The 25,419-nt window shown below is 41.0% G+C and overlaps 1 protein-coding gene across 1 annotated transcript in view; it reads right to left on the bottom strand.

Annotated features, from left to right (window-relative positions):
• Positions 1-25,419, bottom strand: part of mkrn1 (makorin, ring finger protein, 1) — a 94,045-nt gene that overhangs the window by 57,537 nt on the left and 11,089 nt on the right. The window contains exon 2 of the mRNA XM_078568249.1: positions 12,763-12,891. Within this exon, the coding sequence (XP_078424375.1) occupies positions 12,763-12,891 (129 nt within the window). The remainder of the gene's footprint in view (positions 1-12,762; positions 12,892-25,419) is intronic.

The following is a 25,419-nucleotide window of genomic DNA, read 5'->3' as shown; positions in this document are numbered from 1 at the left end:
GCATATGAGATCCAAAGGCCTTATCCAAAGTGGGACAGAGAGTTTTCATTGTGCAATAACAAACACTGGGCCCTTAACCAACCAATTAATCTGCTTTGATGTTGTTGGTTATCAAATTTACTGTTTTAAGAACTATACTGTTCACAAAATAGCTCCTAAATTTGCTTATATAAGTGACTACACTTAACTGATTGGCTATGAATCACTTCCTTGTTAATACAAAAAGATAAACCCGGAACTCAAGGAAAACTGTGCGGTTCAAGTTTTTCTGTTTTTCTAAGAACACACCAATTTTTTGTCTGCTTTATCTTTTACTAGCCGTCATTCCTATTTTGCTGTTACAGGGAGGTTCAGGACCTCAGAACTAGACATCGATTTGGCAAGAAGCTGCCAACAGAGTTGATGAGAACACCCCCCTGGCAGGGGCCACAAACCAGAAGGGATAGGGCACAGGCATGGTGAGGGAAGAAAAAGCAAAGCTATACAGCTAACTGGCAAGACAGAGCAAAGCTGCCAGTCTACAATACACACACCATCATCAATGTGCAAACTAACCAGGAGGTTGAGAAGGAAAACATTGTGTTTTGAGAATTTCCATTATCTACTGTGCAATTTATGCTGCTCGGTCTTTGCCTCATACGACAGCTCACCCTCATACTCCTGATTATTTTTAAGAACTTGCTGGGTTTTCACATTACTTACCTATTAAACTGACATACTTAACTTTAAAGACTTAAACTACACAAAAGACAATAAAATGGATAAACGCAATCATGGTCTTGCAAACAAAATGTTTTAAGAACTGTTTAAACCTTTATTGTGGATACACTACAAGAACTCTCAGTTACACGGGGAAAATATGGTGGGTGAAAGAAAACTTCAGGAAGCATTTTGAGTATTGTTTTGGGAAACTGGTGATCAGATTGTACAATTAGGGCAAATACGCTCACTATAAAATAGCAGCTATGGTGTGTCACTGTGATACATTAATATTGCAGATACCATCACAAAATCACCTACAGGAGTAATGTGTACTACAGATAGTTAAGAGTTTTCAATTAAACATGCATCCAAGTACTGAACTTAAAAGATATATGCACAAATAGATGGTTAATGAATGTGTATGGTGAATCAGATGATACAATGATGTACAACATGGTGCCATGCCATTTAATTCACAATCCATCATCAATGTTACTGATTCACAGTGATTGAAAAAGGCAGTTTTTTATTATTACACGGTGTTCTCGAGGTTAAATGCTGAGTCTGCTCATTCTTTTTTTGAGTAAACTATAAATCAATAGCCTTGTTGACTGTAATATGTTACTGTACCTGCCTCAATTGTACGTCTTGCCTTTTTTAAATCTCAGAATTAAAACAACATTGCAAGAAGGAACAAGGGGGAAGATGCAGAAGTGTAGTGGCTGTGGAACAGCAACTGAGAGGTGATGACTTCAAATGTTGTGGCTGCACATTGTGAAAATGAAAACCAATAAATCTAGTCATTTATAGGCTGGCAGCAGAGAAAAAAACAAGGCTAGATCTGCTAGACTGTTACAAAACCAAACAGATTAATTCAGGAACCTGCGAACCCTCTCAACAGCACCATCTGAAGTGGCCTAGCCAGGCACTCAATTTAATATAAAAAAATCAAGAAAGAAAAACAAGCATTTACATAGTGCCTTTCACAACTTCAGGACTTCCCAACATTCCCAATAAAGTGCTTCTGAAATGTAATTACTATTGTAATGTAGGAGACATAACTGCCAATTTGCAAACAAGCTCCCACAAAAGCAATGTGATAACTCCTAAGCAATTTGCAAAGTTCCCTGCTAAACAAGAACTAAATTTTGACCTCTGGAGACTCTAGTCAAGAATGAGATGTTGTGGTCTACAGATTGTTCAACGTTACAAGTAAAATAATACATTGTGCATTCCATGGTACAAGTAGTGTCTCAAAACCTGCAATCTCAAGACCAAAGCTATGCCGAATGTCGGTTCGGGTCAAGCTGAGTCAGGTGGGGTCAAGGGTCACTCAAAGCATGGGAATAAGCCAGCACGCAGGCGGCGAAGGGGACAGCTAGTCAAGTGCCACGCCACTCCAATACAAGGCCTAGCTAAATTGTCCAGGTACATTATTTTTGAATTTTAGTCTATTAAAGTTGATGCATGGCACATTCTAATGAAGTCCAGTGTTCACGCAATTGGATTTGCGACACTCTACTGTATAACACTTTTCTCATAAAACAGCATATGAGCCACAAGGAATACAGTAATTATACAAAGAGTGGGTACCCTGTAAAGTTCTTCAGATTGAGATGCCAAAGTTTTGAAATTTTATCTCAGCATACAAAAGATGTTAGGCAAGGTATACTGGATTGGAAACAGGTTCCCAACATTCTGGACAGGCCTTGGAGAAGGGAGCACAAGTTTAGTGTTGCAAGGGTATGGTAATGCTTTTGCAATTTGACAAGACCAAAGGCAATGATCCTATAGTTAGCCAGAGCTGCAGCTGACGTGTTGGGGTTTTTTTAACCAGAGGACAGCCATTGTGTCAGTAATATCATATCAGGAGAAAGAGGTGCAGTTAGTCCTGGAGTTCAGCAATACTGCAAAACATAGTCTAACTTTTGACAGATATGAGGTTCAAATATAGAGTTTGGTTCAACTGGGTATTTTTGAAGTCAGTGGGATAGGGTCTAAGGTCTGGAAACATGGGAGCTTGGATGTTATGTTTTTATGCTAGGTATACTATGCTTGGATTCAGCATCAAACCATTCCTGTAAACCAATTTCATAACCATTTGAATGAAGCAAGTAAGCATCTCCCAACAAGTATATGTAGGCCCAGGGATCATCAGAGAACCTTTGCCATTGTTTATCAGCTCATTGGAATGGATCACAAGCTGTAAAGTGATCTCTTCATCTTTGGCAAGCTGAAAAATACACACTAAGACCAAGGCTACACACCTTTCAACAATTAGAGTGGACCTCAGAACATGGTCATTGACTTATGTGGCAAAATACGTGCACAAAGTAATTGATTTAGCTCAGTCTCTTTGTTGGCTTCAGAATGACTGAATTACTGGGAATCAGCACAGCTTTTAAGAGACCACAATGCAGCACTTTGGGCAGTTTTGGTCCCTGTAGCAAAGGAAGGATATACTTGCCTTGGAAGTTCACCAGATTGGTTCCTTTTTTAAAATTCATATATGGGATATGGGGGTCACTGTGGCTTGGAGGGGAGCTTCCAGTTGGTGGTGCTCCCATCTATCTGCTGCCCTTGTCCTTCTAGAAGGTACTGGTCGTGGGTTTCGAAGGTGCCGCCTAAGGAGTCTTAGTAAGTTTCTGCAGTGCATTTTGCAGATGGTACACACTGCTGCTACTGTTCGTTGGTGATAGAGGGAGTGAATGTTTGTGGAAGGGGTGCCAATCAAACGGGCTGCTTTGTCCTGGATGATGTCAAGCTTCTTGAGTGTTGTTGGAGCTGCACTCGTCCAGGCAAGTGGAGATTAATCTATAACACTCCTAAATTGTGCCTTGTAGATGGTGGAATGGCTTTGGGGAGTTAGGAGGCGAGTTACTCATCGCATGATTCCTAGCTTCTGACCTGCTCTTGTAGCCACAGTATTTATATGGCCGATCCAGTTCATTTACTGGTCAATGGTAACCCCCAGGATGTTGATAGCGAGGGGATTCAGTGATGGCAGCGCCACTGAATCATGGGGCGATGGTTAGATTCTCTCTTGTTTGAGAAGGTCATTCCCTGGCACTTGTGTGGCATGGATGTTACTTGCCACTTGTCAGCCCAAGCCTGGATATTGTCCAGGTCTTGCTGTATTTGGACATGGGCTGTTTCAGTACTTGAGGAGTTGTGAATGGCGCTGAACATTGTGCAATCATCAGCAAACATCCTGCTTCTGACCTTATGATGGAAGGTCATTGATCAAGCAGCTGAAGATGGTTGGTCCGAGGGCACTACCCTGAGGAACTCCTGCAGTGATGTCCTGAAACTGAGGTGATTAACTTCCAGCAAACGCAACCATCCTCCTTTGTGCTAGGTATAACTCAAACCAGTGGACAGCTTTCCTCAATTCCCATTGACTCCAGTTTTTCTAGGGCTCCTTGATGTCACACTCAGTCAAATGCTGCCTTGATGTTAAGGGCAGTCACTCTCACCTCACCTCTGGTGGTCAGCTCTTTTGTCCATGTTTGAACCAAGGCTGCAATGTAGTCAGGATCTGAGTGGCCGGGCAGAACGCAAACTGAGCGTCAGTGAGCAGGTTCCATAGCCTTTGGAGCATACAGTGCCGTCAACCATTTCTCGATATCACGTGGACTGAATCGAATTGGCTGAAGACTGGCATCTGTGATGCTGGGGACCTCCAGAGGAGGCCAAGATGGATCATCCACTTGCTATTTCTGGCTGAAAATTGTTGCGAATGCTTCAGCCTTATCTTTTGCACTGATGTGCTGGGCTCCTCCATCATTGAGGATGAGGATATTTGTGGAACCTCCTCCAGTGAGTTGTTTTAATTGTCCACCACCATTCACGACTGGATATGGCAGGACTGCAGAGCTTACGTCTTATCTGTTGGTTATGGAATCGCTTAGCTCTGTCTATCACTTGCTGCTTATGCTGTTTGGCACTCAAGTAGTCCTGTGTTGTAGCTTCACCAGGTTGATACCTCATTTTTAGGTATATCTGGTGCTGCTCTTGGCATGCCCTCCTGCACTCTTCATTGAACCAGGACTGATCCCTGTCTTGGTGGTAATGGTAGAGTGGAGGATATGCCGGACCATGAGATTACATAATGTGTTCGAGTACAATTCTGCTGCTGCTGATGGCCCACAGCGCCTCATGTTTGCTCAGTCGTATTACTAGATCTGTTCAAAATCTATCCCATTTAGCACACTGGTAGTGCCACACAACACGATGGAGGATATCCTCAGTATGAAGACAGGACTTCGTCTCCACAAGGGCTGTGTAGTGGTCACTCCTGCCAATGCCGCCATGGACAGATGCATCTGCGGCAGGCAAGTTGAGCTGGTTGAGGTCAAGTATGTTTTTCCGTTTTGTTGGTTCCCTCACCAGCTGCCGCAGACCCAGTCTAGCAGCTATGTCCTTCAGGACTCGGCCAGCTCAGTCTGTGCTGGTCCAGTCTGTGCTGGTTCTACCGACCCACTCTTGGTGAAGTCCCGCACCCAGAGTACATAAGAACATAAGAAATAGGAACAGGAGTAGATCATTCGGCCCTTCAAGCCTGCTCCGCCATTCAATAAGATCATGGCTGATCTTCTTGTGTTTCGATTTCCATGGTCCCATCTAACCCCGATAACCTTGATTCCCTTGCCTAACAAGAATCTATCTACCTCTGCCTTAAAAATATTCAATGACCCCCACCTCCACCACCTTCTGAGGCAAAAAATTCCAATTCCAAGAAAAAATTTCTCCTTGTCTCTGCCCTAAAAGGGCGTCCCCTAATTTTCAACAGTGCCCCCTAGTTCTGGACTCACCCACAAGAGGAAACAACCTTTCGACATCCACCTTGTCAAGGCCATTCAGGATCTTGAATACTTCAATCAAATCGCCCTTCACTCTTCTAAACTCCAGTGGAAACAAGCCCAGTCTGTCCAACCTTTCCTCGTAAGACAACCCACTCATCCCAGGTATCAGTCTAGTAAACCCTCTTCTGAACTGCCTTCAATGCATTTGCAGCCTTCCTTAAATAAGGGGTCCAAAACTGCACAGTGTTGGAGGTGCGGTCTCACCAATGTCCTGTATAACTGAAGCATAACATTCTTACTTTTATGTTCAATCCATCTTATAATAAAGGATAACATTCCATTAGCTTTCTTTTGTGACTCACGTATTCGAACACCTAGATCCCTCTGCACCTCAGATTTATGCAGCCGTTCTCCATTAAAGTGCATTCTGCGCCCTTGCCACCCTCAGTGCTTCCTCCAATTGGTGTTCAACATGGAGGAGTACCGATTTATCAACTGGGGTATGGGGAGGGGGGGTGGGGGTGGCAGTACATGGAAGTTTCCTTGCCCAATTTTGACATGATGCCAAGAGACATCACGGGGTCGGGTGAGAGGATCGTCATATGATGAGAGACTGAGTAAATAGGGCCTATACTCTCTTGAATTTAGTAGAATGGAAGTGACCTCATTGCAGCATACAAGATTCTGAAGGGCCTTGACAGGGTAGACACTGAGGTGTTGTTTCCCCTGGCCCGGGGAATCTTGAAAATTGGCCCACAGCCTCAGGATAAGGGGGGCAATCATTTAAGACTGAGGTGAAGAGAAATTTCTTCACTCAGAGGGCTGGGAATCATTGAAGCTGTCTACCCCATTGGGTTTGGATGCTCCATTGTTGAGTATATTCAAGACTGAGATTGATAGATTTTTGATCTCTCAGGATATCAAGGGATATGGGGAGCAAGCAGATAAGTGGAGGTGAGTAGAAGACCAGACATGATTGTACTGAATGGCTGGGTGGGCTCGAGGGGCCCTGCTCCTACTTATGTTCTTAATTTGAAGATACTGTTTTTAAAAAATATAAGCATCAGGAAGTCCTATTTCTCAGAATTACTTAGAATCAAATAATGCACAGCTTGTCAATTACCTGACATGGATGTTCGCAAATATGTTTACCATTTATGGTAAAGTTCAAAGACATCTTACCACCTCATTATAGCCAACCATATGCTGACTGCAATGGTTTACTTCACTGGCCTGCGTCAGGTGCTCTGAATGATCTGATAGATGGGTCTCCATTCAAATACAACGACAATAATTAAAATAAGACAACCAAGGCCTTTCTGAACTATACATATCTCTACCCATTCTTGAGGTAGAACATTAGCCAGAGAGCAATGCATAATCCATATAAATTGCAAAGGAACCAGGAGGCTTCCATTTTTGAACCAAAGTGCAGGTAATAATGCAATGATTTTTATTTGTCTCAGATTCTTTCAAAATTCACGCTAATTGCTTTTACTCGCAGTTTGAAATGCTTTCTAACCAGCAAGGCAATTAACATCAATCCCTTCTGAAAATGCTAGAAACTCAAGTTTGAACAGCAATCAAATACAGGTTCAACTCTGATCTCTGGTGGGAACACCATCAATTTTTGAATGTAATTTCTACCATACACATTTGATCATTACTCCCATCAATGGCTTAGATTGATTGCAGTCAGTGATGTTTTGAAGTGTATACACTAGTTGATCTCTCTAGGCTTGACTTGTGGAGGGCTGTCACAAATTTCATGTGTCTCCAGGAGCTACTTTTTTGGTTCAGCGTTACTGCTCACTCATGTAAGCACTCATGGCCCCCACAACCAATAGTACACCTCTACTATTCAATATTTACCTAAACTATAGTGTAGCCCAAGGACCCCATATGTCTACCAGATTCTAAAATCTTGCACATGCTACCATGTGCATTCATCTGTCTTTACAGAAAATAGAATGAAACCAGGCATGATTGTAAACCACCAATTGTAATTACCGTGAAACCTGCAAACTAGGAACTAGGGACTTGCATCAAGTTTCCTTCATTTGCATATATTGCAAGATTGGCTGTGCAGCAGCATTCTTTTTCTTTTTTCCATCCTCACCTGGGACCGTGACTAATTCTGGAGTGGGCCCAACAAGATGTGATTTCAGCCCATTTCCTGTTCATTGGATTTCCTAATTCATTGTCATTTTCGGGTGCTTTTCCACTGAGAGGAACATCCTGACCATGGGATCTACAGCACGAGCAACTTGCATAGAGGAATGTGACTGTTGTGGGACAGAAGTGCTTGGGAATCCCAGCCAAATTGAGATGGATTAATATCCTGCAGAATGCTGCTCAGGACAACCTCCATTCCTGTTGCAGCTAGCAAAGTGCTGGGGGCTGGGTAGGTAGCTCTCAGCAAATTATCAATACCTGGCATACTGGTGCAGTCAGTTCTTCAGCTCCGGTTACAGGCATACCTGGAGGTTTGATCACATGAATTTTACTAATATATTATTGGAATAATCTTATAAACCATGAGAAGGCAAAAGGTAGGGCTGAAGCATTTACAACTATCTTCAGCCAGAAGTGCCAAGTCAATGATCCATCTTGGCCTCCTCCTGACGTCCCCAGCATCACCGGATGTGAGTCTTCAGCCAATTCGATTCTCTCCACATGAAATCAAGAAATTACCGAAGGCACTGGATACTGCAAAGGCTATGGGCCCTGACAATATTCCAACAATAGTACTGAAGACTTCTGTTCCAGAACTAGCTGTATCCCTAGCCAAGCTGTTCCAGTACAACTACAACATTGGCATCTACCCGGCAATATGGAAAATTGCCTAGGTATGTCCTGTACACAAAAAGCAGGTATAATTCAACCCAGTCTATTACTGCACCAGTCTATTCTCGATCATCAGCAAATTGATGGAAGGGCAGTGCTATCAAGCGGCACTTAATCAGCAATAACCTGCTCACGGATGCTCAGTTTGGGTTCTGCCAGGGTCACTCAACTTCTGACTTCATCACAGCCTTGGTCCAAACATGGACAAAAGAGCTGAACTGAGGTGAGGTGAGAGTGACTGCCCTTGACATCAAGGCAGTATTTGACCGAGTGTGGCATCAAGGAGCCCTAGCAAAACTGGATTCAATGGGAATGGGGGAAAACTCTCCACTGGCTGGAGTCATACCTAGCACAAAGGAAGATGGTTATGCTTGTTGGAGGTCAATCATCTTAGTCCCAGGACATCACTGCAGGAATTCCTCAGGGCAGTGTCATAGGTCCAACCACCTTCAGCTGCTTAATCAATGACCATTCCTCCATCATAAGGTCAGACATGAGGATGTTCAGCACCATATGCGATTCCTCAGACACTGAAGCAGTCCATGTCCATATGCAGCAAAATCTGGACAATATCCAGGCTTGGACTGACAAGTGGCAAGTACCATTCGCATCACACAAATCACAAGCAACGATCATCTCCAAAAAGAGAGAATCCAATCATCTCCCCATGACATTCAATTGCATTACCAATGCTGAATGCCCCACTATCAATAACCTAGGGGCTACCATTGACCAGAAACTGAGTTGGACCAACCATATAAATACTGTGGCTACAAGAGTAGGTCAGAGACTGGGAATTCTGTGGTGAGCAACTTACCTCCTGTCTCCCAAAAGCCTGTCCAGCATCTACAAGGCACAAGTCAGGGGTGTGAAGGAATACTCTCCACTTGCCTGGATGAGTGCAGCTCCAACAAGAAGCTTGACACCAGCCAGGACAAAGCAGCCCGCTTGATTAGCACTCCATCCACCATCAGCATGCAGTGACAGCAGTGTGTATTGTGTACAAGGTGCACGGCAGCAACTCACCAAGGCTCCTTCGACAGCACCTTCCAAACCTGCGACCTCTAACATCTCGAAGTACAGAGCAGCAGAAGCATGAGAACACCACCGCCTTCAAGTTACCCTCCAAGCCTTACACCAGCCTGACTCAGAATTATATCGCTGTTCTTTCACTGTCGCTGAGTCAAAATCCTGGAATTCCCTCCCTAACAGCACTATGGGTGTACCTACACCACATGGGCTGCAGTAGTTCAAGGCGGCGGCTCACCGTCACAATAACAATTAAGGATGGACAATAAATGCTGGCCTTGTCAATGGCGCCCACATCCTGTGAAAGAATTAAAAAGAAAACTAGCCGGTAGCTGAACATTTTTGCAGTTTTGTGCAGAAGCTGTTATTTAGGAGGCGATTTGTGAGCAGATGAGGAGGGGGGAGCATTCTCTCAATCACTCTTAAGCCTAGTCTCGATCTCTGCCAGCCCACCCTATTTCCTAATCTCCTTCTCCGTCTCCCCATGCACCATCCATTCTTCAATCTCCCTCTCCCCGTGATTCTCTAGAGCCCCCAGTGATTTTAACACCTCAAGCCCAGCCCGAGCATTTTTAGGGCACTCGATTCTCTTCACCTGTCCCCCTTACCACCCATCCCCATACCCAACAAGAAGCAGTATCTGACTTTGGTACCTTTATTCAGCACATAGCAGCAGAGGAAACAAGATTCAATCCCAGAAAAAGGGCAATTTCTCTGTCACTATCCATGCTGGGTAAAGGGATCCCCATTACAGAAAAGCTATTCTTTTCCTCCAGCTGCCACCTCACCAGCAGCCGTATATATGTGTTTTAAGTAATAAAGTCTTGGTACATTGTGGGTGGCAGGGGTCGAAGGACCTGAAATCATTTTGCCTCAATGTAAATATAGTGGTGTAAATGCAGCCTTATATTTTACTTCTCAATCTACCTCAAAGCTTTTCCTTAGCTGCTTTTGTTTCTTTGCTGATTTATGACTGTGTGTTTAAACTTATCTTTTTGTTTTCATTATTACTTCTTTAGAACCTTCAAATTTATTCTAAATTTTCTGACTTCTATTTACTCTTTTCATCCTTTGACTATTTGCTCTCATTCATGTCTTTTCTTGTACTTTTGTTTTGCTCTTTGGTCTGTTATCTTATCATTTCACTCACCTTTAGCTTATCAATGGAAGTGTTGAACACATCACCGCAGATCAAAGGCAACACAAAATACAATAAAAGATTCTGCTGGTCCATAGTGAACTTAGTGGTTCAAAGAATGCTCATGCAGAGTGGCTTCAAACACATTCTGAAATAACACAGGTCAATAACTGGGATGGGGAACAAAATGCAAAGCTTAAGCTGCTGAAAGTGGGAGGTGTACTTGGTAGTGACAAAGGCACCAGTTAAGATATGCAAGGTATAGGAGGGAATAGGACTGATTGGGGAATCCATTGTGGCAGCACCTAAAATGGAAAACTGCATCTAATGGCTTTCTTACACCTTTTAAAAGGGATGACATTAGTTTGTTTTTTTGTGAACAGTTATTCAAGTGCTACTGAAGTGCACTGTGCCTGTTTTAGAGAGTCAAAATATTTTTTTGATTGCTTGTCTTTCAGTGGCTGTGAAATTTGAACCATTAAGTCTCTTATGAATACGACAGTCACTCTGGACACATTGCCAGGCTCAATGGAAATGGGCACAAAATTAGTCTATGAATTAGATGCGACTGAAACTGAACAGAACTCAAGATTGCCCATGATCAATTATGGTGCAGCCAAAGATTCCCTTTGTTATTCATATAATCAATAAACATACAAATACAATAAAGCATCTGTGCCATTATTTAACTTGAGAAAAGCCACCTAGAACATTTTTCACAGAACTATTTTTATTCTATAAATGGCAAAATACATGTTCAGTGCCTATAAGCAACTATATGTTAACTATTAATTCTTCTGTTTGGTGACAATGTGAAAGTTTACACAATTTTCATCCATAGCAAGTCTAACTCATTGAAGTTCATTATTTATACTCAAGTATATACAGAGCACATTCCAAAAATACAGTGAACAATTCAAATGGGCAACCCAAGGATCATAAGTCGTTTCAATTTATCTGCCAATGAATCAGGTGCTCCAAGTTCTGCCATAAATCAGTTACTAGAGATTGAAAAAATGACCCAAGATTCCAGATTCACAAACTACATTAAGTATCGCAACAACGAACATTAAAAAAAGGAGTCAGGATAAGAAAAGGCCATAAAACCTACTGATAATAATGACTTTTTAATATTAATCCTCCAAATTTGGCTGGGCTTAACAGATAATTCCAAACATTCTAAAATAGGTCCTTTGATAAGAACATATTACAACAAAGGGTTGCTACATTTCAAATCTAAGCCTACATGTACTCTACAAGTATTTTTTAATCTATTTATTTACCAAACGTATTTGGTCACTTTAAATGTAATTAGGTATAATCTGTCTTTTTTATACCTGGATAGAATATGTATTATTCTGATATTAAAAAATGCCACTTTAAAAAAGCTCTAGTTCTCCATGCAAATAATTCACTGCAAGGCAAATAAAACCCGAGCACAGGCTGTTTTCTTCAATTTGAAATTCATAACTTAAGACAAGTGCTTGATAATGAAAACAGGCTGTCACCTCATATTAGAGATCTATTGTTTTAATTTGAAAGCTTGGTTCTAGTATAGAAACCTTAAAACTATTAAAATTAAAAAATTAAATTAAGAGATGTGTTACAGTGTGCTGTCAACTTGAGAGTTCTCTAGGTTTGTCAAAATAGAGACAAATAGTTAAAGACCTCATTATTGTTAAGGGGAAACGTCACAAAAACGTTTAGCGTTACTCAGTATTAGCAACTTTGTGGTTATTGTACAGCCAAGGAGATGCAAGTTAAATGTTTTGTAATCAAGTGGAATCTGCTGCATTGATTTCCCACTATAATGTTATTTATAACAAATCAGATTTACAGTTATACCTACATTATACATTTCAAGGGAGTGTTTATTCTTCAGCCTTCCATTACAATAAAAAAGGTTGCTGTTCGATCATAGGCAATGCCACCTTACCCAGCACTGCATATTTATTTGCACAATCTAATTTGGAGGTAGCAAGAGTTTGCTTATGGAAGTGGTCTTTGGCATTGAGCATAAGAGAAATATCTAAGTATATGATAAAAAATATAAGACATCACTTTTTAAATGAGAACAGATGCGTACGACACTATACCATTCTATAGCACAGAATGCTGGAGTACTATCACACCTCACTATAAACTAGCAGAAACGCTTGAACTTTTCAGAGTTTCTGGAAAACTTTTAACATTGTTCAAGATTAAAAGGGATCAACATTGCCACAATTAGGTGGTCCTTACCTGCAGCGGTCTCCATAGGTGCAGCATCCTTTCTGGAAGTATTTGCAAATCAGTGAAGGCTTGCTGGTTGTAAGATCGTGGGAATAGCGGCAGTTGTTTCCTTCTTTGCAAACGCCATGCATGAAGTACCTACAAGAAGAGTTTTACAGTTGTCATTAGTCGATGCATCAGATGAAAGGTCATCAACCTGAAAGTTTAATTCTGTTCTTTTGCCACAGCCAGACATGTTGAGTATTTCCAGAACTTTCGGTATTTATTAAAAATTCTTATTTACTTCAGTAGATCAAATTTTGTATTTTATCATCCCATAAATTTTAGTCTCCTCACTGGCCATCATTTGTTACAATGGTACATTTGAAAGTGGAAGAATTATTCTTTGGTTTTCAATATTATTTAATGTGATGATACAAATGTATATTAAAGTGGCTCTATTGCAGATATCGTAGATAACATGAAGTCCTATGCTGTATGGGAAGCTTTCAAAGTTAAACAAGCTCCAAGTAAAGCTACAAAATGTCACAATACTTAAAAGTAGTCTGAAATAAACTAACCACATATTAATCTTTAATAGTTTAAGTTAACATGCCAATTTTATAAATGTCTCTAACTTTAAATTGTATAAGCATTGAACGTAACCTTAAACAAGAGGTGCTGAATTACCAAGGCTTTTGTAAACTCCAAAAATAAATCAAAGCACAGTGAAAGAAAGTTTAATTGAATGGAAGAAAAATTGGATTTAGAATTGTAAATACATAGGTGTTTAAAGGTGGAGTACAAGTAGAAATAGGAGCTAAAAAAGATGCACATTCAGGTTTTATACATGGAGTATACCGAGTTTATATAATATTGCTCATGCCGCAATTGTAGAATTATTTCAGGTTCCAGGCACTCCCATTACAGCTGTGAATCAGATGCAAAGATTCACTAAAATTACACCATAAAAGCAACATTATAGTTCTGACTAAAAGCTCAAAGAATTGGGACTTTACACTGAAAGCAGGAAGGTAAGGGACAAAATTTTTTTTAAAACTACAGTTTCAAGCAGGCAAGTAGGGAAACATTGCCTTCACTGATTAGTGAATCATTAATAAGTTGCCCAAATGGATAATTATCAATGTAAACAGAAGTTAGAACTTACTTTCCGAAAGAAAGCTATTAAATCAAATGGCCATTGAAGCAAAACAGCCTAATTTAAAAAGCAAATTGGTAAGTATTTGAGAAAGGATGATTAAAAAAAGGATTCTGGGAAGGTGCTGGGAAATAGGATAGGAGCTAATCCTGCAATGAAGATGGGCAAAACGCATCAGTATGTTGTAATTCCTGTAGTTTTATAAAAGGTTTAAATTTAGCGTTGAATAGTTTCAAAGCATTCACATAATATTCAGAAAAACAGAAGTCATGTAAGCTATCAGACACAAATAGAAAAGTATTGCTCATCTTTGCAAAAAATGCCTTCATATTTCAGTTCCAATCCTCCCTGATCAGGTTCTGTAATTCCTCAGCAATGTCTATGATCAAGATCCACTAGTCATCAAATACTGATGCATTGGGCAGTCAAATGATGTTAATTTATTTAACTATGCAGCCGTCACTGTTTTAAGCTATATTCAGACTTGTGCAATTTTGGGCACATTACCTTCCAAAGGACTGACAAAAACTGAGTATTTTATTGTGTGGCTTATCTGAAGCGTGTGAGTTTTCCATATTAATTACCTTTCTTAAAAAAAGACAAGTTATTTAAAGAAAGATACAGCCCTTGAAATGGCTTCTGTCACTGCATACTATCATCTATTCTTTCAGCTGTGCTTCAAGTATATCAGAAAAAAGTGTGCCAAAACAGTACTGCTGATAACAAACTACATGCCTGGAGAGAATAAAATTGCATCACCTGGCTAGTATCATTAGCATAGCTACAATAGAGACTGCATTAGTTGGACAGCCCAGTTGGTCACTGTCTTTTTTTTCTGTGTTATGGAAATGACTGCTGATTATTGAAGCAGTGTGTACCCATCTCACAGAATGATTTCACTACCTTTTTCTTATAAGTTCTGCAAAGACAGACCTTCAAAAAAGCTCAACTTTCTGGTTTGTATGTTCAGCCATTTGAGCAATTTGAAAGTGCTGTATTATTCAAACTTGACTGTTTATGCTCATATCAGTGGCAATGATCCATTTAGTTTGTTACAAAAATGTCTATCATCATAGATATTAAATCACCTGAAGTGACATGGACACACAGTGAAAAGTCTGTGCATCTATAGATAATAACCAGGTCTATTGTTGTCCTGACTTAGCAAAGTATCACAACTTATTTTGAGCAGAGGTCTCACAGGAGGGGCAAGCTTGTCTGTGAGAGCTAACTCTTACACTGGGCACTACAAATAGCGTTGAGAGAAACCCACATTCTAATAAGTGCATTAATGCTTGGTAAACATTTCAGAAAACCGTAACAAGGGGGTTTCACAAATTATAACTAAGCTCCAAAAGGACTCAAGACAGAGCTGAAATTGGTCCCAACAGAAAAATATTGTGAGGCAGGGGGAAGGGCATGATCCAGGTTTTGAGCAAGTCACTCAGATTTTAGTCATACACAATAGGAGGTATGAACTTTTCAAACAATCCCACTTGAACATTGAAAACATCCAATTACAGACGTTGTCTTTCCAAACATGGCTTCTATTTTAAGCTGTATAACAGTAAGGTTAGGTGCTAGTAATTGCAGGCTTGTCAATGGTGGTCATGGCAGGAGAAACTTCAGGGGTTGAAGAAAGAATGTTACAAACACGTTGGAAAACATTAAAGCAAATCGACTGAAGGCAGCAAGTGCAAGTGAAACTGCTTTTACTCAAAGAAACTGGTTTTCCGCTGCAAAATTTCAGTGACAAAACTCGTTGGACGTTACGGCAAGTCATAAACAAAAATACATCAATGGTTGGGTCTTCGGGCTAGGCTAGTCAATCACATTACCAGTGAGAAGTATATGGCATATCAGTTTCAAAACTGCTTTACTGGAAACAATAACATCTTCACACAAGTCTATGTTGACCTGAAAAGTTCGGGGGGGGGGGAAATCATGTAACTCCAGCTGAGTCTATTTTCATTCAGTAGAGGACTATCAGAGTCGAATATTGTTGCTGGGGTCTGGATTTTTTTTGTATTTCCATTGGAGGGTAATCACGAAATACATATGCAAAACTTGGCCTCAGTAAACTAAAGAGCTACACTCAAGACTATCTTAACTTAAAAGTAATCTGTGATGGCTTTTCTCAAAATACCTGTAGAAATTCCTACAAATGGCTAAAAAAAGGGAGAACTTAAGAGTATGAGAGAAAGCTAACTAAAAATATAAAAACAGATAGAGTTTCTATAATTATTTAAAAAGGAAAAAAGTAAAGTGAATGTTGGTCCCTCTACAGAATGATCTGGGAAATTAATAATGGAAAATAAGGAAATGACGGATGAATTGAACAAATAATTTTCACCTGTCTTCATTGTTTCGTTAACACCCCAGAACTAAGTGGCCATCAAGAGGTGAAAGGGAGGGAGGAACTTAAAAGTATTACAATCACCAGGGAAAGAGTACTGAAAAAAATATTACAACTAAAAGCTGACAAGTCCCCAGGCCATGAAGGACTTCATCCTAGGGTCTTATAAGAAGTGACTGCTGAGGTAGCAGATGCATTGGTTTTAATTTTCCAAGCTTCCCTCAGATCCCATCAGATTGGAAAACAGCGACTGTAACCCCTCTATTCAAGATAGGAGGGAGACAGAAAGCAGGAAACTAGAGGCCAATTAGCTTAATATCTGCATAGGGAAAATGCTGCAATCTATTATTAAGGAGGTTATAGAAGGTCTCTGCATTCAGGCAAAGTGAACATGGTTTTATGAAAGGGAAATCGTGTTTGACTAACTTATTATAGCTCTTTGAGGAAGTAACAAGCAACGTGGACAAAGGGGAACCTGTGACCGTGGTGTACTTAGGTTTCCAGAAAGCAGTTGACACTGTGCCATATCAAAGGTTACAAAATAGAGTTCATGGTCTAGGGATATTAGCATGGGCAGAAGATTGGTTAGCTAACAGGAAGCAGAGAATAGTCATAAATTGGTCATTTTCAGGCTGGCAAGACATAATGAGTGGAGTGCCACAGTTGTGGAGAGGACATAAGGAGCCTGCAAAGGGATATAGATAGGTTAACTGAATATGGAAAAATTTGGCAGATGGAGTATAATGTGGGAAATGTGACCTTGTCCACTTTAGCAGGAAGAATTTAAAAAGCAGCACATTATTTAAACAGGGAGAGATTGCAAAACGCTGAGATACAGTGTGTTCTGGGTGTTCTGGTACATGAATCACAAAAAATTAGTATGCAAGTACAGCAAGTGGTTAGGAAGGTTAGGAACAACATATGGAATGTTGTTTATTGCAAGGGGAACAGAATATGAAAGTAGGGATGTTTTGCTACAGTTGTATAGGGTATTGGTGAGACCACATCTACTGCACTGTACAATTTTAGTCTTATTTAAGAAAGGACATAAGTGCATTAGAAGCAGTTCAGAGAAGGCTCACTTGACTGATTCCTGGGATGTGGGAGTTATCCTATGAGGAAAGGACGGAGAGGTTGGACCTTTATCCATTGGAGTTTAGAAGAATGAGAGGCAATCTTACTGAAACGTATAAGATGCTAAGGGGACTTGACAGGGTGGATGCTGAGAGGATGTTTTCCCTTGTGGGAGAGATTAGAACTAGGGGGACAGTTTAAAAATAAGGGTCTGCCATTTAAGACAGAGGTGAGGAGAATTGTTTTCCCTCTCAGAGGGTCGTGAGTCTGTGGAACTCTCTTCCCCAGAGAGAAGTGGAGGCCGGATCATTGAATATTTTTAAGGCTGAGTTAGATAGATTCTTGATTGACAAGGGAGTCAAAGTGTATAGGGGGTAGGAAGGAAAGTGGAGTTGAGGCCACAGTCAGATCAGCCACGATCTTATTGAGTAGCAGAGCATGCTGGAGGGGCCAAATGGCCTACTCCTCCTCCTAATTTATATGTTCGTATGTATGCTTTCCTACATTCACCAGTAACTGCTCCTCCAATGCCAATGATGTTCCCTAAACAATCCCGTGCAGTATCAGTGCCCAGAAGTTAGTCTTCAAAAGAAATTTTAAAAGGTCTTAAAAAGAGGTCTAAATTAAAATTCTGCTAAATGCAAATGATTACATTTATCCGTAAACGAATCTCAAACAGGGACCAAACACAGAAACAGAAAATCTAAACGTAGCTAAAATATGTTGAAATGGGCGACAAAGGATGAGATAAAAGTAAAAATGAATAAAAAAGAAACAATAACAAAGCAAAAGTTACAGTAGCCCCTCTTTGCAACATGTCAAGTTACTCTTCAGTTCAACAAAGCTGGAAAATCTAAACTTTGAGCCATTAGCAAAAGAACAAACATTCACTCCCTCCACAACTGACACACAGTGGCAGCAGCATGTACCATCTACAAGATGCACTGCAGGAACTCACAAAGGTCTTTAGACAGCAGCTTCCAAACAAATGATTGCTACCACTTAGAAGGATAAGGGCAACAAACACTTGGGAACACCACCTGGAAGTTCCCATCCAAGCTACTTAACATCCTGACTTGGAAATATATCGCCATTCCTTCACTGTCACTGGGTCAAAATCCCTCCCTAACAGCACTGTGGGTGTACCCACATCACATGGACTGCAGTGGTTCAAGAAGGCAGCTCACCACCACCTTCTCTAGGGAAATTAGGGATGGGCAATAAATGCTGGCCTAGCCAGCGACACACACATCCCATGAATGAATTAAGAAAAGAATTTACCATACCTTGATATTCTTATTCCCAAGTACAAATTTAGGTTTTTCATGACAGGCCTCTCTCCCTCACTCCAATAAGTGCTGTTGAACTAAAAAGATATCAAAACTTGTTCAGAAAAGACCAATGCACATAAAAACACCTTCTTTCAGGTAAAACACGCTGCTGTTTTCATATCCCACCTTTCTTTATGAACTCAGATCTTTCTTTACGACCTCAGATCTTTTTTATTGCCCAAATTACTGTCTCAATAGTCAAGACACTTGCAGCTAACCTTGGTCCATGTAGCTATCCAGGCTCTACTGCAACTTGTGTAATGAGAGATTGTTCCAAGAGGTCCTAACTACAACTATTATCAAAGTTTGGTACTACTGGGTTGATCATGGAACACAAGAAATAGGAGCAGTCATAGACCATGCTAGCTTGTCAAGCATGATCCACCATTCAGTATGATCATGGGAGGTCTTGGATTCCAACTCCACTTTCCTGCCCACTTCACATATCCCTTAATTCCCTGAGACCAAAAATCTGCCTATCCCAGCCTTAAATGTATTCAATGATAGAGCATCCACAACCCTAACTCCCAAGACTCACAACCCTTTATGTTAAGTAATTTCTCCTCTTTTTAGTCCAAAGTGATTGGCCCCTTATCCTGAGATGATGCCACCATGTTTCAGATGCCCCAATCAGTGGAAACAATCTCTCAGCATCTACCCTATCGAGCTCCTTCAGAACCTTGTAGGTTTCAATGAGACCGCCTCTCATTCTTTTGAACTCCAGAGAATATAGGCCCAATTTACTCAGGCTATTATAGGACAACCGCCTCTTCCCAGGGGCCAATTTACCACCTCCAATGCAAGTATATCCCTCCCTAAATATAGAGATCAAAACTGCATACAGTATTCCAGATGTGGCCTCACCAAAGCCTTGTACAATAGCAGCAAGGCTTCTTTAATCCCGTACTCCAATCCTCTTGCAATGAAGGCCAACATGCCATCTGCCTTCCTAATTGCTTGCTGTACCTGCATGTAACTTTGTGTTCCTTGTATGAGCACATACAAGTCCCTTTGAACATCAACATTTAACAAGTTTCACACCTTTTTAAAAAAAAAAATTGTTTTTCTACTCTTACGACCAAAGTAAATAACTACATACTTCCCCATGTTATTCTCCATCTGCCATCTTGTTGCCTACTCACATAACCTGTCTAAATCTCTTTGCAGCCTCACTTTGTCCTCCCCATAGTTTATCTTTCCACCTAGCTTTGTATCATCTGCAAACATGGAGAGATTACTTTCTGTCTCTTCATCTAAGTCTATTAATATAGATTGTAAACTGCTGAGGCCCCAGCACTGATCCTTGCAGCACACCACTATTCACAACTTGCCCACTTGAAAATGCCCCATTTGTGTCCACTCTGCTTCCTGTCTGTTAATCCTCTAAATATGCTAACATGTTACCCCCAACTCCATGAGCCCTTATCTTGCCTATTAACCTTTCGTGTGGCACCTTATTGAATGCCTTTTGGAAATCCAAGTATGCTACATCTACTGGTTCCCCTTTATCTACTCTACAAGTACTTCCTCAAAAACTAATAAATTTGTCAAATAGGATTTCCCTTCTGTAAAACCATGTTGGCTCATTCTGATCATTCTATACTTTTCTAAGTGCACTGTTAAGACGTCATTAATAATAGATTCCAGCATTTTCCCCAACAACTGATGTTAGGCTACCTAACTTGTAGCTCGTCGTTTTCTCTCTCCCTCCTTTCTTGAAAAGCAGTGGTACATTTGCCAACTTCCGATCTGATAGGACCATTCCCGAATCCAAGGAATTTTGGAAAATCATAGCTAGCGCATCCACTATCTCTGCAGCTCTTTTAGAACCCTACGGTGTAGGCCATCAGCTGCCGGGGATGTCAGGTTTTAGTCCCTTAAATTTCTCCAGTACCTTTTCTCTGTTGATATTACAATGTTGCAGCCAAGAAACACAACCAATTTCTTGAAAACTGAATCATAAATACTCCCCCTGCAATCAAGTTCTCATAAATACAATGAAGAGTCAGCATTTAAAAAAAATTCTTTTATGGGACGTGGGTGTCACTGGCAAGGCCAGCATTTATTGTCCGTCTGTAATGCCTTCGAAAGTGGTCGTATGCTACCTTCTTGAACGACTGTAGCCCTTGTGGTTAGGTACGTCCATGGTGCTGTTAGGGGAGGAAGTTACAGGATTTGACACATTGACAATGAAGGAACAGCAATATAGTTCCAAGTCAGGATCATGCATGGCTTGGAGGGTAATTTGCAAGTGGTGGTGTGCCTATAGGTCTGCTGCCCTTGTTCTTCCAAGTGGTAGAGGTTGTAGGCTTAGATGGTGATGTCAAAGGACTCTTGGTGAGCTGCTGCAGTACATGTTGTAGATGGTACACATTGCTTCCAGGTGCACTGATGGCACAGTGAGTGAATGTTTAAGGTGATGGATGGGGCGCTGATCAAGCAGGCTGATTTGTCCTGATAATTATCAAGCTTCCTGAGTGTTGTTGAAGTTGCACTCGACCAGGCAATTGGAGAGCATTCCGTCACACTCACTTGTGTCTTGTAGGTGGAGACAGGCTTTGGGGAGTCGGGAAGTGAGCTACTTGTCACAGGAGTCCAGCCTCTGACCTGCTCTTGCAGCCACAGTATTATGTGGCTGGTTCAGTTAAGTTTCTGATCAATGGTCACTCCCCAGGATCTTGATGGTGGGGGATTCAGCAAATGGTAATGCTGTTCAATGTAAGGGGAAGATGGTTAAACTCTCTTTCGCTCAAGATGGTCTTTGCCTGGCACAGGTGTTACTTGCCACTTATCAGCCAAGGCTGAATGTGTTCCAGGTCTTGCTGGGCATGGATTGCTTCAGTATCTGAGGAGTTACGAATTTTACTGAACACTCTGCAATCATCAGTAAACATTTCTACTTTTGATCTTACATTGCAGGGGGGTCATTGATGAAACAGCTGAAGATTGGGGCTACGACACCACCCTGAGAACTCCTGGAGACGAGATGACTGACTTCCACCTTGTGCTATGTATGACCCCAACTAGTGCAAGTTCCACCACTAACCACCCACCCCCCCTCCCCCGCCCCACAACCCCTGATTCACATTGACTTCAATTTTGCTAGGGCTCCTTGATGCCACACTTGATCAAATGCTGCCGTGATGTTAAGGGCAGTCACTCTCACTTCATCTCTGGAATTCATCTCTTTAGTCCATGTTTGGACAAAGGCTATAATGAGGTCAGGAGCCAAGTGGCCCTGGCAGAACCCAAAATGAGCACCAGTGAGGTTGTTGCCGAGTAACTGCCACTTGATAGCACTGTCAATGACCCCTTCCATCATTTTGCTGATGATTGAAGGTAGACAGATGGGTGGTAATTGGCCAGATTGGATTTGTATTGCTTTTTGTGGACAGAACACAGCCAGGCAATTCTTCACATTTTTGGGCGGGTACCTGTGTTGTAGCTGTACTGAAGCTGCTTGGCTAGGGGCGCAGTTAGTCCTGGAGTACAAGTCTACAGTACTACAGCTAGGATGTTGTCAGAACCCTTAGCCTTTGCTATATCCAGCTTGTTCTTTAATATTTAACATTTTCATTCTCTAATATTTTTCTCACCGTACAAGATTTTAGAGCAAAATACAATTCAATGGTACAATAAAATAGAAAAGCAACACTCATGGAATATCCAAATGACAACTAAGTTAACTGCAGTAAAAATATTTTATATCGTAACATATAAGCCTATAATGGCAGTGTTCTTTAGGCAGTAGTCCACAACGGTACAAAGTATTAGAGGGAGTGCCACTGTTGCTCTGCCTTGAAGCAAAAATAAGCTACTCCAAATATTTCTGCAACTACCCAACAAGTCTGGAGACAAAGGCATCAAATGAAAATTTAAAAAAATCCAAGAGTGAACTCGTCACAAGATGTATCTTTATTTACTGCCTTCCAACAGTATAGTAGAAAACTGAAATGGTCACAGCTAATACGGGTTTGAGTCTGCTTTAAGCCTGTGATACAGCAGTGCAAATCACTCCAGCCCATGGTCCAAGCCTCTGAGATTCAAGTATGGTCAACTGCCCTAAATATAATTACAGTATACAACCAGGGGTTGTAACTTGACAATAATCCGAACTGCATCACCATGGCCTCAAGGGCACTTCTAGAATCTTTCTGAAGGTTAGGTGAATCATACAGCTACTTCATTTTAAACAGCAAGTAAACACACATAGTAAAAGGTGCAATCAAATTTAATCAGAGAATGGAAAACAAGAAAAATGGAAAAAAATGTGACATTATCCTCAACAGTGGTCTTGCTCAAGGTTTTCCTAGTCAGGCTTCTGAATCTGGGCTTGAGGCAAGCAAATTCCCCACAATAGACGAGGTTTCTTCCCCAGACCCAGCTGATGGCTAACTACGCTATCCACTATATTCTCTACATATTCACAGCAAGTCAAAGGACAGAACCTTTAACTCCCTACAAGTTCACAGGTGCATCAATAGGCCCGCCAGTCAATCTTTAAGGATATCTGGTCAGCAGACACCACATGCTGTGCTCACATAAAATAGAAACATTCCAATGAGGGTTGAATGTTTCCTGAAACATCCAGTCGTTTGTTTCAGAGGCCTCATTCGTGTCGAACTACATTTCTCAATTCTGCTGTTCAGGGAATTTAACCCATTCAGACCTACATTTAGTTTAATTTAAGAATGACAGCAAAATCAGACATCCAGAAACATGATACAATCTCCTTCCAAAAAAGCAGTTGAACTCTTGTTCCTGCCAGTACAATAGAAGCTAAAATACATCCTTCATGATTCCTAATAATACCTAAAACAACAGACAAGATTTCGAATGGCTCAACTTTTCTTGCAAATGATGTTTGTTGGATGGTGAAAAGTTACAAAGGAGGTTTTTTACAGCACAAAGTAATGGTAACAGTGTGCTGCACCACAAAATGGGTAAACACTGACAAACTCATTAACTCACAGAAGTAAGTTTCCTCTGGTCAATCATATTAGCAACAGTAAATAAAAATTGGTACAAGTTCAAAACAAGTTTCACCCTCAACTCATGTTCCTGATCTCGAATGGGACAAGGGTAGTAAGAGCCAAAAGCTGTACTGAAGTGAGTCGAGACATATGCAGGACATACCAATGCCACCAAAGCCCAGGCTGTTCCAAGAGCAACTAGCTCCCACTCCACCACACGAATACTGCAAGATATTAGATACCTACTTCCAACTAGTGCATCTTAGCTAAAATATTTTTGGGTATTCTCAACATTATAAACAGCAGAGGATGAAAATCTAAATTCAATAGCATAATTAAAAACTAATTAACTTATAGTTCTCACAATAGACGAAGGTATGGAATTCAATCTCCAAAGCACCAGCAGCTTAATCACCAGTTTGGTTGGGAACAAGACCCTTGCCACCTGTAAACTTATGGGGAATGATTTGATTCACATCCTAGAAGTAATTCTGTCATTTTGCAGAACTTAGCTGGGGATGTTTCAGCATTGCATTGCGACTTCTCAGATTTGGGAACATGGAAGAGCCCTTTGATCTGATAGCTCACTGGAGCGAAACCTGTGATTGCGCAGAACTCTGGGTGAATTGCAGCAACAACATGCCCTTACCAATGCCTCCTTGCCTGGCTATAATTTCTACCACATTTCCAGCTCAAACAGCCAAAGTGGTGATGATGTGGCACTTGTCAACAAGTTGCAATGTCCTCTTGTGGCATCGACTCCCAGCTTTCAGTTCCTTACTTTGTTCTACTCCTGCTCACCTCACTTTTAAAATTCTCATTAGCTACCAGCACGTAATCTCATCCAGGTGTCTCACACCCCACTCCCCCCATGTTCTTTTATATGGAGTAACAACTCATTTCTGTATCAAGAAGATACCAAGAATAGATCCTTGTGAAAACCTAAGGTAGCGATGTAGAGTAAAAAGAGGAGCCATTGATTGAGATGCTTTGGCTACGGTGTGATGGGCAAAAGTGGAGCCAAACAAGGAAACCCTATTCAGTCCTCTGTGTTACGAGCAGGTGAGGAGGGGTTGAAAGGCTCCCCTTGTTACCCTCTCCTCATTTAACCACAGGTACTTTTTTTTGTTTGAAAAACTTGCCAATTCAGTGAGTACTTAACTGTTTACACACTTTTTTAAAAAATTCGCTCTTGGGATGTGGGCTTCGCTGGCTAGGCCAGCATTTATTGCACATCCCTAATAGCCCTTGTTTAGAGGGCATTTAAGAGTCAACCACATTGCTGTGGGTCGGGATTCACACTTAGACCAAACCAGGTAAGGACAGCAGATAACCTTCCCTAAAGGACGTTAGTGAACCAAATGGGTTTTTACGACAATTGGCAATGGTTTCATGGTCATTAGACTTTTAATTCCAGAATATTACGGTTGAATTCAAGTTCCACCATCTGCTATGGTGGGATTTGAACCCAGATCTCACCAATCCAGTGACAATACCACTACGCCACTGCCTTCCCATCACTGATCATAAAGGAATTGATAGAGCAGGTTTTCTTGAGTTTAACAAGGGGGTCAGCTTTATTATACTTAAACCAGTCTCTAAGCAAAATAATAAAAAACACACCGACTTTCGCACACAAACACACACACAAAGTTCACATACAGATTAGAGAGTGGGGAAGGATAGGGTGACCAAATTAGAGTCCGTAAAAAAAGTAGAGTGTACAGTGTGTAGTTTGGTGACTTGGCTGGCTTCAAGCTCAATTCGATTGTCCCATTGCATCTGATTTAAAGA

Source organism: Cetorhinus maximus, chromosome 22 (genome assembly GCF_964194155.1).
Source record: "Cetorhinus maximus chromosome 22, sCetMax3.hap1.1, whole genome shotgun sequence".
In the NCBI taxonomy this organism is placed as follows: Eukaryota; Metazoa; Chordata; class Chondrichthyes; order Lamniformes; family Cetorhinidae; genus Cetorhinus; species Cetorhinus maximus.
Note: the sequence above shows the minus strand (reverse complement) of the source record. Positions and strands in the feature narration are given on the sequence as shown.